The sequence below is a fragment of the Trematomus bernacchii genome, unplaced genomic scaffold, assembly GCF_902827165.1.
Source record: "Trematomus bernacchii unplaced genomic scaffold, fTreBer1.1, whole genome shotgun sequence".
Lineage (NCBI taxonomy): Eukaryota > Metazoa > Chordata > Actinopteri > Perciformes > Nototheniidae > Trematomus > Trematomus bernacchii.
The window spans coordinates 4417126-4430834 of NW_022987608.1; the positions used below are offsets into that span (position 1 = coordinate 4417126).

Below are 13709 nucleotides of genomic sequence, written 5' to 3' on the forward strand. Positions count from 1 at the left end.
TCTTCAGAATTGACGTGGCAACTCTACCGTGAAGTCAGAACCTCTGACTCTGACTTGTTTTGTGAATTCTCCGGCCGAAGCTCCAAATAAACCCATCAGTGTTTGCCATCAAAGCTCCAGCTCTCCCTGTGTGTCCGGTGACACAGAAGTTTCCCCCCACAACGTTGAAGGAATTTGTTCAACACACAAGTGTATTACCAAGAAGCAATGAAGTGCGGGAGTTTTTAAAGCTTTAAAAACAGACTTGATTTATGTGTGACGACCCCTGCCTTGTTGTCTCCTGTGGTGTGCATGGCCCTTTAATGTTTCTCCTCTGCTTGAGACGCCCTGATTGGGTACACCTGACGCCCTGATTGAGGACACCTGACGGCCTGATTGAGGACACCTGACGGCTGGCGGAGGATTAAGAGGCCTGGGCCAGAGTCTTGATCTCTCTCTCTCTCCCCGCAGAGGACCGGACCTCGGAGAGCAGCCACGTCGCCTATGTTTTTTTGCTTTGCCTTTGTGTTTGTCTTCGGACACATTAAGTTTTGCTAAATAAATACTTTTTTTTACATATTCTTGTCCTTCCCACGCTTTTTGTTATGGCTAAGAGCCAGGCCATGACAGATGGGGGCTCGTCCACTTCTTTTTATCTGTGATACAGCAACGGATAGGTAAGATTTGTGTTGGGAGTTGGTGCGCGTGTATAACGTTTGTTGGGAGCGCGTTTGCAGTACGGCCGGTTTCTTTGTTTCGGCTCGTTGTGGGAAGGACATTAGATTTCAGATCGTTGTTTGGGGACTGATTTGATTACTTTGTGAAGCTTTGATTTGTTTGGTATTATATTTCGGGAGAGTGGTTGCTAGTTGTTCTTAGCCGTGGTCAGCTGTTTGTCTTGTTTTGTTTTTCTCCTTTTTCTCTCGTGGGGGTTTGTTGGTGCGTTGCAGGTGGAGCGGTGCGGAGCGGTGCAGAGTTTTCCCTGGCAGGTTAAGCGGCGGTTCCCTTGGGATTGTTGAGCGGGGTGTGTAGTGTTGCGGAGAAAGTGGTTGAAGCTTCGGCTTGGGAGCATGGCCGTGGTCACAGTAGTGTTGCTAGCTTGCTAGTCGCTTTGCTGGGCCAGCGGTCTCCGGTGCATAAATACCCACCACAAGTAACTGCATGAAGACTAGGGAGGAGATTAGTCAGTGGGATGGTGAGTTAGTGGGGAAACTCCAATCAGAACATTAGTGTTGTTCCACTTTGGACGCATCACGCATAATAAGCGTTGTGGTATCTGTCCGGTTTGTTTTTGTGTTTTTTTTTCTTTTTCTCATCTCTCGGATTAAAGGTCCGGTGTTGTGTTCCGGTGAGGGGTCGTTGGAAGTTAATATGGCTGACGTAGAGGCATTTGTTGAAGCTCCGTCTCAGGAGTTGCTTAGCACTTTTTCAAGAGAGCAGCTGCTCTTAATTGCTGAGCATTTCTCTGTGTCTATTGTCGGGGATAGAAGGGTGAAAGATAACATAAAAGACTCTATAGTGTCGACATTAAGGGAGACGGGAGTTTTTGCTGCAAAGGAAGAGGGGGTTTTGTTAAAACCTCGTTTTCAGGCAAGTGCACTTTCTTTTGAGCAGCAGAGGGAAATGTTATTGTTGCAGCAGGAACACGAAAAAATAAAGTGGGAACATGACCGGGAACATGACAGAGTAAGGTATGAACGTGACCGGGAACATGACAAAAGGAAGTATGAGTTGGGAATTGAAAAGGAAATCACAGTGGAGCGGATGCGACAAGAATCTGAGAAAGCCAAGATAGAGTTGGAGGGACGTCGTCTGGTTATTCTCAGAGATGGCGCGTTGTCCGGTGAGGGGCAGGGTGAACAGGTGCCCAGGTCTCCTCATCGCTTTGATGTTAATAACCTGCGCTTGCTGCCTCACTTTAATGAAGGTGATCCCAACACGTTTTTTTTGTTGTTTGAACGTGTAGCTAGGGCTAGAGATTGGCCTGATGCAGACTGCGCTCTGATGCTTCAGTGTGTTCTCACAGGAAGAGCACAGTCTGCATATTCCTCTTTATGTTTGGAAGATAGCTCTAGCTATAGTAAAATAAAATCGGCGGTGCTTAGAGCATATGAACTGGTGCCAGAGGCCTATCGACAGCGTTTTAGGTCCTTTGAGCAAAAACAAGATCAAACATATGTGGAGATGGCGAGGGATTTGTCTGTTCATTTTAAGCGTTGGTTAACTGCTCTTGACGTCACTACTTTTGACGATTTGTGTGAGCTCATGACTTTGGAACAGTTCAAAAATATTCTTCCTGACAAAATTGCTACTTACATAACAGAACACAGGGTCACTTCTGCGGCTGAAGCTGCTGTGGCAGCTGATGAGTTTGTGTTGCTTCATAAGAGCAGGTTCGGAGGGCGCTCTGGGGCCCTAGCTGTTTTTGAAGGAAGTAGAAAGGCTGTTGATGTTGGTTCATTTGGGATGGAGCCAAGGAAATTGGGTTTGGTCAAGTCTGAGGTGGATAATGATATTTGCCACTACTGTCGTGAAAAAGGCCATTGGAAGGCAGAATGTCCTGCGCTTGGAGCAAAATCTGAGGGAGGAAGATATTTTGTTGGGCCTGTTGCGTTAGCTGCTCCTGTGAAAAGCTGCTGTGTTGCCGATGTGCTTACATCCCACTTATGTGGATCTGAGGTTTTGGCATCTTATGCTCCATTTATACGAGACGGCTTGGTGTCATTGGTAGGTAGTAATGTCAGAGTTCCAATCAAGATCTTGCGAGACACAGGGGCTTTTGATTCCTATATTGTTGACTCTGTTTTGCCTTTGTCTTATGAAAGTGACACTGGTGACACCGTTCTGAGTTGGGGAATGGGATTAAAAGTTCTTCCTATTCCTGTTCATAGGATGTATATTGACTGTGACCTTGTTAAAGGTGAAGTAGCTGTTGGTGTACGTCCAGCTTTGCCAATCGAGGGGATACACTTCATCCTGGGCAACGGTTTGGCAGGGAGCAGAGTCTGGACTGATGTTCCCCCTGCGTTTTTAGTCACTGGCGGCCCGATTGAGTCAGGGTCTGAGGAGAGCTCTACAGTGTTGGCAGACGTCACGTCCTCTTGTGTGACCACTCGTGCTATGGACAAAAATATGTTTGGAAACCAGATGATCAAGCATTGTCCCACTAGTCAAAGTGGTCGTGGCGGCGGTGGCGTTGATGGTGGTCGTGGTGGCGGCAGCGTTGATGGTGGTCGTGGCGGCGGCAGCAGGGGTCGAGGAAGAGGCAAGGAAATGTCCTGCTATCGGTGTGGAGACCAAGGACACATGGCTCGTGACTGTGGGTATGCCAACGACCGGAAGTGCTATTCCTGCGGTGGGCTTGGTCACATCCAGAGACGGTGCAGTAGGGTGAAATGTTACAGGTGTGGCGACATTGGCCACGTTGCGGTGCAGTGCAGTAAAGCCAGTGAAACTAACTGCTACAACTGAGGAAACATGGGCCGTGACGGTAATGTATTGTCTGTCATACTGTTCGATAAATCGTTCTCGCTCTGCCCATCCTTTTAAAGTGTGCTTCTCAGGTAGCTTACCTGAGTTGCTAAAGATGTGGCTGGGTGTTGGAGGAGCGTTTGGCAGTGTGAGGGTTGTATGTTGCAATTGGTGGTTTTGTTGGAGGTGGGGTGCATTATGTCTTGTGTTTTTGTTGTTCATTACTGGTGTTTTTTGTTTTGTCAGGGTTGGGATTGGTGTGCCGGTGGTCCTGGGGACACCGACTTTAAGGGGGGGGGGGGGGTGTGACGACCCCTGCCTTGTTGTCTCCTGTGGTGTGCATGGCCCTTTAATGTTTCTCCTCTGCTTGAGACGCCCTGATTGGGGACACCTGACGCCCTGATTGAGGACACCTGACGGCCTGATTGAGGACACCTGACGGCTGGCGGAGGATTAAGAGGCCTGGGCCAGAGTCTTGATCTCTCTCTCTCCCCGCAGAGGACCGGACCTCGGAGAGCAGCCACGTCGCCTATGTTTTTTTGCTTTGCCTTTGTGTTTGTCTTCGGACACATTAAGTTTTGCTAAATAAATACTTTTTTTTTACATATTCTTGTCCTTTCCACGCTTTTTGTTATGGCTAAGAGCCAGGCCATGACAATGCTAGTCTTTGCCCAGATGCATCTATTGATTTAAATAAGAGGAATTTCAATAAAAGCTGAGGGACTCATGGATGTCCTTTATACTTAACAACCATTATGGGAGAAAAAGCCACAAGCCCCTGCGTCCTCAAAGTAATTTTGTTCCACCTGAAGAAGGAAGCTGCATCGATTGCAGGTGTGCACTCCAAGTTATTGACGGGACTATTTGCCGCTTTGTCACATTAACCTTTATCATGCTGCTGTTATGGACCATTTTTACTGCCCTATAAAAGCAGCAGCCTTAGAGCAGGACCTGGGGGAGTAAATGTACAATGTAGTAGGACCTCCTTTATTTCCTGTGCTACCTCAACAGTTTCACTGACAAACTTGTCTTATAAAGTGCAGACCGGGTGTGCTCACTGTAATGCCTCTGTCACCTTGACTGCAACATCCTTCACTTTGCAGTGTGGAAGAAGAAAATCAATAAGATGTGTACTGCCTCTTCGCTCGAAATGACCTTCAGATATCTGGCAGGATTTTTAAAGACAACTTCCATCACGGGTTTTCAGCAATGGAATATAATGCTTTGAGCCCCCTATGAATATTTTTGATCAATGAATCTTTGGTCAGTCATGTCCATTAAAGGGGACCCAGTATGCTAAATGTTTAGATACATGTGTATTCTATGCCTCTACTGTGACATGTTTACATACTTTAATGTTCAAAAAGGTCATTATTTTTCTCATACTGCCTGTGCTGCTGCACCTCTTTTCACCCTCCGTCTGAAACCAGAGCCCAGTCTGCTCTGATTGGTTAGCTGGTTGGCTCTGTTGTGATTCGTCAAACACTTATAGATGTCCCGCCCCTTAGCCATTCACGTACAATGTGTTGGAGCACCATGGAGAACTTAGGGATTTTTTTTTGCGGGCCATTTACATGCACAAAAACAAATATAACACTTCAGGAAAGGGAAAACACCTAAAAGCACAATAGGGCCCCTTTAAGTACTGTGTAATGTATCATAAACATAAGAAACAATAAGGACTTCATCTCTTACAGCTTTAGTGTTTATTTCACCATTTTGCTCTTTTCAATTAAATACCCAATACTTAAAAAGGACAACGCAATATTTACCGAGGTTCTACAGAAGTCACCCACTTAGGTAGTGCAACTAAATACAAATCCATCAAAGGGTTGGATCACAAATATATCTTAACATTACTATGACCTAATTAAACATATGTGCAGGATTAAGTCTGACAAATGTATATATAACTTATGTTGAAAAAAAAAGGCCACAATGATTATTAACATGGGGAGCAAAGAAATATACACTATATATGTACAACACCACTGCTTATGTGGATAGATGCTCAATAACTACTGTTTGATTATCGCACGTTCACCTTCTACAGATTTAAAAAGGATGTCAAAAGAATTTGGTCCACTACAGGAGTAGAGAATGTGATAGCCACCTTTTTAAAATCTAAAGAAAGTGAATGTCCGAAACACAAAAACAGATTTTGAGCGAGGAGGAAATTGACTAAACCTCTTAATAATTCAGCTAAAAAGCAGGAAACCATGATAAATAGGGTATTACAAGTGAAAAAGAAACAGATGTTAAAATTCTCCCACGTCCACCCGCTTGTCCCTGAACTTGCTTCTGGCCTTGGTCCGAGCCTTGAATGCAGCAGAGTTGTGGAGATGCTGGAAAAAGGAGAGAAAATGTTAATATAGTCCATTATAGACGGCATGTTTAATGTCATAAAAACGATTCATTTGATTTGAATAACTTACCCTTTCAAAGCGAGAGATTTTCATGGCCTTCATCGTGGCTGAATCAACCAGCATCGGTGGTCCCAGTTCAAAAACGTCTCTGATGAATTCATTTGCCTTGAGAAGTCAAATAAAACTAATTAGAAATGACTTGCCAACAGAGATGGGGTCGTTACTAAAACAAAGTAATATATTACATATTACTTTAAAAAAAAAGTAATATATTACACTACTTCCTTACTCTCTACATAAAGTAACTTGTTACTTTACTCGCAGGGCCGGCCCGCCCCTCCCTACAGGCAGACTGCTAAAGTTTCAAATGTTCTCTTTAGTTCAGTTTCCATTGTCGCATAAGACTGATTCAGATAGCTCTGACCATGGCTGTCCTCTGTCTCCTGCTATCTGTATTTTGCGCAGTATATCTCTGAACGATGCGATGGTGATTCCACTGTGCAAATGGGCAACATTTCCTCTACTATGAAGGATGCTACAAGCCTGTCCATCTCTGCTTTGGTTACCGGTCCTCCAAATTCAAATGTTTGCTGCTTCGGAGTCGGCGGCGGCGCACTCACAACATCCTCACTCTGGGTTCGGTAGCTATTAGCTTCACCTTAGCATGTGTTCTTTGCAGGTGTTTGTTGAGGTTTGACGTGGTGTTTACAGCAGTGGATAACAGCTTCTGGCCTGGGGCCTCATTTATAACGCCTTGCGTAGGATTGACGTGAGAAGGTTGCTTACGTAGTACAAAGCAAAAAAATAGGTACAGACATTTTCCGATTCACAAAACATTGCGTACCGGCACTTCATACGCCTGTTTCCCTTTATAAATCACAATCGACTCGAAATGCGGCGCAGCTTTTGCAGGCTTCACGTAACGCCCATATTTGCCTATAAATAGTCAAAGAAACGCCCATTCAGTCATTCATTTTGACTGACTGCATGAAGAAGATCACAGGAAATTACGACCGAACAGCTAAAAAAAGACATCTCACACCGTGTCAGATTTTGGTTATTTTGGGGAGGTCGAGATAAATCATATTGTTTGGTGGATGCAGTTTGAACCAGAGTAGCAGCATGGAGGTCGGATCGTCACCAAAATAAATAAATAAGTGGTCCGAAAAAAGTTAATGACAAAAAAAATACACATAACTTTCCTCTGGCAGTGTGTTTGTCCCGGGGACAGGAGACCCCCCCTTGATGAGAAACTCTAAGAAATGATCGGGGAATCCCTCCGGAGTGGAGTCATGACGACTGGATCGGAATGATTTTGTTGTATTTGGTGGTTTGTGTTCCAGCTGTCGATCAGCAACTATATATCCATAATCCACCAGTTAAAGGAAATACAACTAATGTGTTGTGTTATATTAGCTGTACAATTTACCACATATGGTGTTCTTAGTATCCATACCTCCTGTGCTTTACGAGCGACTTATCAAGTCTTGGCAAACGGCATAAAACACGATTAAACGTGATAGTATATAAAACCACGCTCGTATCTACAACCTATAGAAATGCAAAACGGCGTTAGTTTAGACGTAATTCTGTCCTCCTGCTTACCGCATCATTTATGAGAAAACATTTCATAACATTAACACAACATATTCGAGGTGGTTTTAAATAACATATCCGTATTTATTTATTTCTCCAAGTTATGTTTTTGTGTGCACTGAGGAGTCTCAAACAGGCGTTTGTTTAATCATTTAAAGATTGGCTTTAATCAATGTTTGAAAATGAATTCTTCATATATGATAAATGAGAGGTAACATTTAATTTATTTCCACATATTTCTCTCCATTCTTCCTTCTGCCAACGGTGTCGCAGTTTCTCGTCTCTCCCGTTGTTGTGCTTAGTGCGTACGCATGGGTTAGAGTTTGCGTGGAGGACCGCACATTTTCCCGTCAAGTTAGTATTTTATAAATCGCAAACATTGCGTAGAAACTGGCGTACGCCATTTTTTGAGCGTATATCCCTTTAGAAATGAGGCCCCTGGACACAGTTTGCACCTCACCGTCACATTCCTGTCTATTCTTCGGACGAACTCAAAATAATGGGCATACCTCCACCCCTCGAAAGTTATCGCTGACTCAGCCATGTTTATGCAGCACTGCACGTGGAGATGTGGAGGCGCAAGTCGCGCAGATTACGTACATATAAACCTGCGGCGGAAACCCCTCTTGTCTGTCCCTCATTGATTATGACTGATTTTATAAAAGTAACGAAGTAACGCGTGTCGGGGCAATGTTAGTAACTGTAGTGTGATTACTGAATTATAAAAGTAAAGCGTTACACTACTCCGTTACCGACAAAAGTAATATTATTACACCCAACTCTGCTTGCCAATCATAACGCACATCCGAACCACAGCTTGCTTCACTTCAGAGACCTTTTAAAGTAACGTGCTCTAAAATATGCTCCATTGTCTAATCTTCACTTGTAAAAAACATTCCCCCAAGCACTGACCCGGCATTATACTTTCCAACCAGCTTCTTGTACTGCATTTTTTCTCTCTTTAACATAATCCTAAATCAAGCTGCAAGTGTTGTCTCCCTGCATCAGGCAGGACTACAGATCTCTATTGTGTTTTAGTGCTGCGTCAATGCAGGAGGAACACTGCAGTGCCATTAAATCGAAAAGTCAAGCCGCATGCATTCACATTTCAAGTTTGTGAGTTACTCGTAAAAATATACCTGTAGGTGGTAGTTCATCCCAGAGCCGACAAACTCCCTGAAGGCATCGTATGTCCTTTTTCTGACCCAGCTGTCGATGATCATGCGCTCTGTGCCGAATCTAATGGTCTCAGGCTGGAAGTCACTCTCCTGGAAGGATAAGAGAAGATGGATGTGAGAAAAATAACTACATACAGAAATCTTTAATCATTCTGTAAGAAAGTCCCTTTTAAATTTGTCTCAAGAACACCCACCTCAACAGCTCTAAGTACGTCCCTGAACACCGACCGCTGCTTCCTCTTGTCCGTCTTTGCTCTGTGTTTGTTACAGTCGGTGGCCAATGCGTTCAGTTTGTCACACAGCTCATCCCAGTCATCAAACTCAAACTCCTGAAGGGACATGGAGAAAGAAATGCTGCATTCATTTCAAAGAACAGACAGCCAACAGACTAAATGTATGAGTTAAGATGCATAATAGCGCCAAAATAGCACCTTTTGAATTCAACGAGTTATTTATTCCTGATACTTCCTAAGAACTTACAGCATCCATGTCTCTGGCCAACTCAAAGAGCAGCGCAATGGTTTCCCCTGCAGCAATTCTCATGTTGACGTCATCACTTTCCAACAATCTTGGCAGTTTTGGCAGGTGTCTGCATAACAAAAAATTAATTGTTTAGCGTTTATCTTGGTCTGGATTGCAGTATAATAAAAAAATGTGTATGCTGTCAGATTTAGTTCAGGGTTGACAGAGGGTCTTACTTGCGCAGGACGTCTTTGAGCTGGTTGGCAGTACAGATGGTGAGCAGCAGAGCCCAGGACAGCAGGGCGTTGGTGTGGAGCTGGCTCGTCTGGGGACTGATCAAAGGACAGGTGCCATCCATTCTCGCGTAGGACCGGGTGAACAGGTTCTCAAAGCACTCCATGGTAGCGTGCACGTCCTACAGCAGGAAGTAGAAGAGATCATATCAGGACTGGGGTTTGCACAGTGCAAAAAGAAATGCTAGAAAGTGTAGTATAATTGTGACTTACCAGAATGTCATCTTCTGCCACTAAAGTACAGAGGCCCAGACTTGTTGCAAGCTATAAGAGGAAAAGAGATTTGTTCACACATACAGAAAAACCAAAACAACCACATTGTAACATGATTCCTGTCAATGATGCATTCTACAGGGTTCCTGCAGGTTTCACCAACTCAAATTTAAGACCACTTTGAATAGAATTTAAGACTTATTTCACGGCAAGAAAGTATGAAGGAAAATTGCGATGAAAGAAGAAATACGTCCCATAATTACTTACAAAGTAAATGTATTCATGTTCAACATAAGAACGATGACTGAACATAACAGTACACAGAACTGTGTTAGACAAAGTGTGTGTGTGGGTGCTCTTGACACACACACACACACACACACACACACTTTTTTTCTTAATGTTCTAAAATTGTTTGGCCCCCTGTCAGTCACGGGCCCTTAGAATCGTCCTAACTTTTCACCCTCTTACGGCACCCCTGCACACACACACACTCAACATAGCTGCCGACAGAATAAAGAGGGTGAGGAAGGGAGCAGACAGGAGGAAGGCTGGAGAAAAGACATGAGCGTAGAGGAACCAACGTCTTATAATCTAATAATATGTAATGCTTTGCGTCAAAAATTCTCAGGTACTCACGGCCTGTCTGGCTTGAATGTTGGCAGATCCATCTGCCAGGATGTTTTTGAAGATGGGTTTCAGAGTCTTGAACACCTCCTCGCTCTCGATGCCTGATCCCAGCTGGATACACAGCAGGCAGGCCAAAGAAGCTGCTGCTCGCTGCTCCTCTCCTTTTCCTGGAAGGTAATCAACTTATCACAGAACGCCCAAAAATATCAAATGGATCCAACAGATGAATCTGTTTTTGTATCTTTTCTGGTACCTTTCTTGAGGCAGCGTTCGATGCTGTCTGTGATGGTCATCCTCCTCTCGGAGATGAACTCGTACAGGATCCGTGTGGCCATGGCCGTCTTAAGCCCATCCAACGCGCCTTGCCTGGTCTTCGCACTGAGGAAACAGGTACACAATCATTCATTCCTGCTAATATCTTTCTTCATCAACCTCATTCTCATCAAATTATAAAAAAAGACCTGTAATGTGTTCCTTTCTAACAATAGCAATAAAGTGGCCTTGCTGGTGCATCCCTACTTTGATATAAGTTCACTAAACACATGGTGAATAGACTTGTCAGGATCTTTAACTTAACTGAATACCTCTGAACTTGTTATTACCTCTTGTCAACCGTGCTATCTATGAACCCCTTCAGTTTGTACTGGAAATCCTCCAGGGCTGCGTCCTCACTGGCCTCGCCACCTGGCAACACCACAACATTTAGACACTTGTCCATAATGCTACACAGTATTGACACATTGGATGAATTGCACTTTTCATAGTAGGGTTGTCTAAATGTTAAGGATGGTCTTTGATTTCAAGAAAAACAAACACTGGTAGTTTAATGCAAACATTTGCCCAAGATTTGCTTTTCTTTCTGATGAGTGTACAACAAGTGTTGGCTCATGCAGACACACACACAAATCATACATACTCACAAGTAGAATCAGACATAAAACACACAATGTGCAAAGGTAAACAAACCTACCTTCTTCTGCCACACTGGCAGTGTCACTGTAGCTGCTGCAATGACTGAGGGTCTCAATGGAGGCATCCTCATCACTGAAAGGCTGCACATTTCCATGCTGGCCCCCTGAAAAAACACAAGCATAGAAAACACAATTCAGCCTAATCAAATCAAATCAAATGCATTAGTACAGCAAGTCCATTATGTAACACCAGCTGCTCACAGGTAGACAAAAAAACACTGCAGTAATCTAATCTGCATTATGTCCTTTGTACACCTTATCCTGCTGTACTTTCATTATCTCATATGAAAATGCCACATGCTGTCAAGGGAAGCCCACACATGTGTTGACAGTGTAAACACAACATCATGGTCAGGTTAAGGGACACAGGTTAACACAACTGAACTACGTGACATAAGCTCTTGCCATGGGGATTACTCTCAACTTTAAAGTTACTGTTCAGAATAGGGAAGATATTGAACTGGGATAGTCAAGAAGCACAACAGAAAGCAACAACGTAGGACATAAGACAAGGAGGAAGCTATTTGTCTTTGTAAGTCCTAATCGGAGTACAAATGAGTATCAGTGTTGAAGGGAACTTGTCCAAATATTATTAATTGGAATGAAATCCTGTTTAAAACAGACCCTTCAAAACACAGAATACTTGCATGGCTGTCAGACAATGGTGAATATATTAAAAGGTTCTTACCAAAAGCATGAAGTGTGAACAATCACAGCTAAAAAAAGGGTGTGAACATATTGAGTCTGTTTATTGTTCAAAACAATAAAGCTTTGGTAAAGTACAAAATATAGGAAATGACTTTCTTAATGTCTGTTCACTGTAACCAGATTCAACAGGCCTGACCTGAACTAACCTCTGAAACAAAATGCTGGGCACTGTAAGAACAAGTTTTGACGTAGTTACAACCAAGAATAAAAAAGGACTTGTTCAGTCATGAGGAAAGCTATATGAAGTCACTGTCAGTTAATTTGGAAAAAGGCTATTTTATCCACTTAAGAGGCTATTTCTATTTGTTGACGTGGACTCTCCACCACGACTATGCATTCTGAGAACCGGGCACCGCCTCTTTTCTACCCTGGTGTCTGGAGTGCAAAATGTCTGCCTTCTGTTGCTAGACAATAATAACTCTATACAAACCAATATAAAAACGGTTATCTTCCATACGTGGTTATTTACAGTCAGCCAACTTCAGTCAGACTGAATAGGAGTCAGACATTCGGGTAAAGATTATTTGAGGTCAGTGGTTTCAGACAAGACGAACTCACTTCACCTAATTGGAGTTAGCTTACATAATGTCTTTAATTTGTAGGCCCACAAAAAAGGTATTAATTCGTCTACTAATGCTTTAAACACGGTCAACTGTCAACATGTGATTGCTTAAATTAACTTCACCTAGCAACCAAAGCTGTACGTTATTATGCTAGTGTGGAGTTGACATTAGCTAGCTGACGTTAGCTTGTAAATAGCGACATCAGTTAGGGGCTTATGGGAACTAAACATTCGTTTAAGGTCACTTAAGTTGTGTGCCAATAATTATAAGGCAAAAGCATCATATTATGGCACGTTTTATAAGAGCAATGCGTTGTGTGACCACGGCTAGCCAGCTTTGTGTTTTGACGTAGGCCAGCATATGGCGTCTGTAGTTCTTTCTGCAAGCACGTCCAACTCTATTACATGGATTGAAAACACGAATAGAACTACAACTACCGTCGGCATGGTGATGTCGAATAAATTAGGCCAAAGCATTGCGGTCGCTCGCTTACTTACCCTTGCTTTTCTTCTTCTTAGTCCTCGGCATTTTCGTGCAGAAAAATGTATAATATGATCAAAAATCAGCCAATACTCGACCAGTTTTTATTATATTGTCTCGTAAAATGAAAATTTTCCCGTGGCACAGCGGATAAAAAGGAATTGAAGGCGATCTTGGAGATAGATTGTTGGCCGAGACGATACATTTTCCCTCATAAAACAGGGCTGCGTAAAAACAAGGCGGCTCGGAGTATTTATACGGGCTGATGTCGCGAGGAGGTTTCCCGGCAATGCTGACCAATCAGGGAACAGGAACAGGTGTCGCGTGTGTTCGCCCGTGATGCTGGCAACAGAACGGTGGGCTCTATATTATGATGTATACAGAGAACAATGTCTATTAGATTACATTGGTGAAGTGTAATGTTGTAAACAGTTGTTGGGAAATATATTATATTTATATAGGATCCGATGTGCTATACTGAACGACCATGTGAGTGTAGAACAGAATTTGATAAAAACGTGATACAATATTGTCAGGTTATACATTTAGCAACAAAGCAGCGTTGTGATGATTTTTATAATTTACTTGGGTTTTTTCGTTTTATTTCATTGTATACTTCTACCCTACTACCTAATAATAATAATAATAATAATAATAATAATAATAATAATAATAATAATAATAATAATAATAATAACAACAATAATATTGAAATAAAGAAGGATTATACAAATTAATACATTACTCAACAATATATCCAATTAAAGCTTAAAATGATTAATCAGTCTGATGATTTTAC

General features: G+C 42.8%; 2 protein-coding genes across 2 annotated transcripts; one reads left to right on the forward strand and one right to left on the reverse strand.

Moving 5' to 3' along the window:
* Window positions 1–2530: 2530 nt before the first annotated feature.
* On the forward strand, window positions 2531–4050 carry LOC117483260 (cellular nucleic acid-binding protein-like). Its single transcript, XM_034131520.1, has one exon. It carries the CDS (start codon window positions 2836–2838, stop codon window positions 3448–3450), a length of 615 nt encoding a protein of 204 aa, XP_033987411.1. The 5' UTR covers window positions 2531–2835; the 3' UTR covers window positions 3451–4050.
* Window positions 4051–5133: 1083 nt separating this feature from the next.
* ifrd1 (interferon-related developmental regulator 1) lies at window positions 5134–13154 on the reverse strand. Its single transcript, XM_034131491.1, has 12 exons — window positions 12928–13154; window positions 11159–11263; window positions 10791–10872; window positions 10442–10566; window positions 10198–10355; window positions 9559–9609; window positions 9289–9467; window positions 9071–9179; window positions 8785–8919; window positions 8552–8680; window positions 5886–5981; window positions 5134–5795 (listed from the first exon to the last, which is right to left on the reverse strand). Exons 1-12 carry the CDS (start codon window positions 12956–12958, stop codon window positions 5709–5711), a joined length of 1287 nt encoding a protein of 428 aa, XP_033987382.1. The 5' UTR covers window positions 12959–13154; the 3' UTR covers window positions 5134–5708.
* Between the last annotated feature and the right edge of the window lie 555 nt (window positions 13155–13709).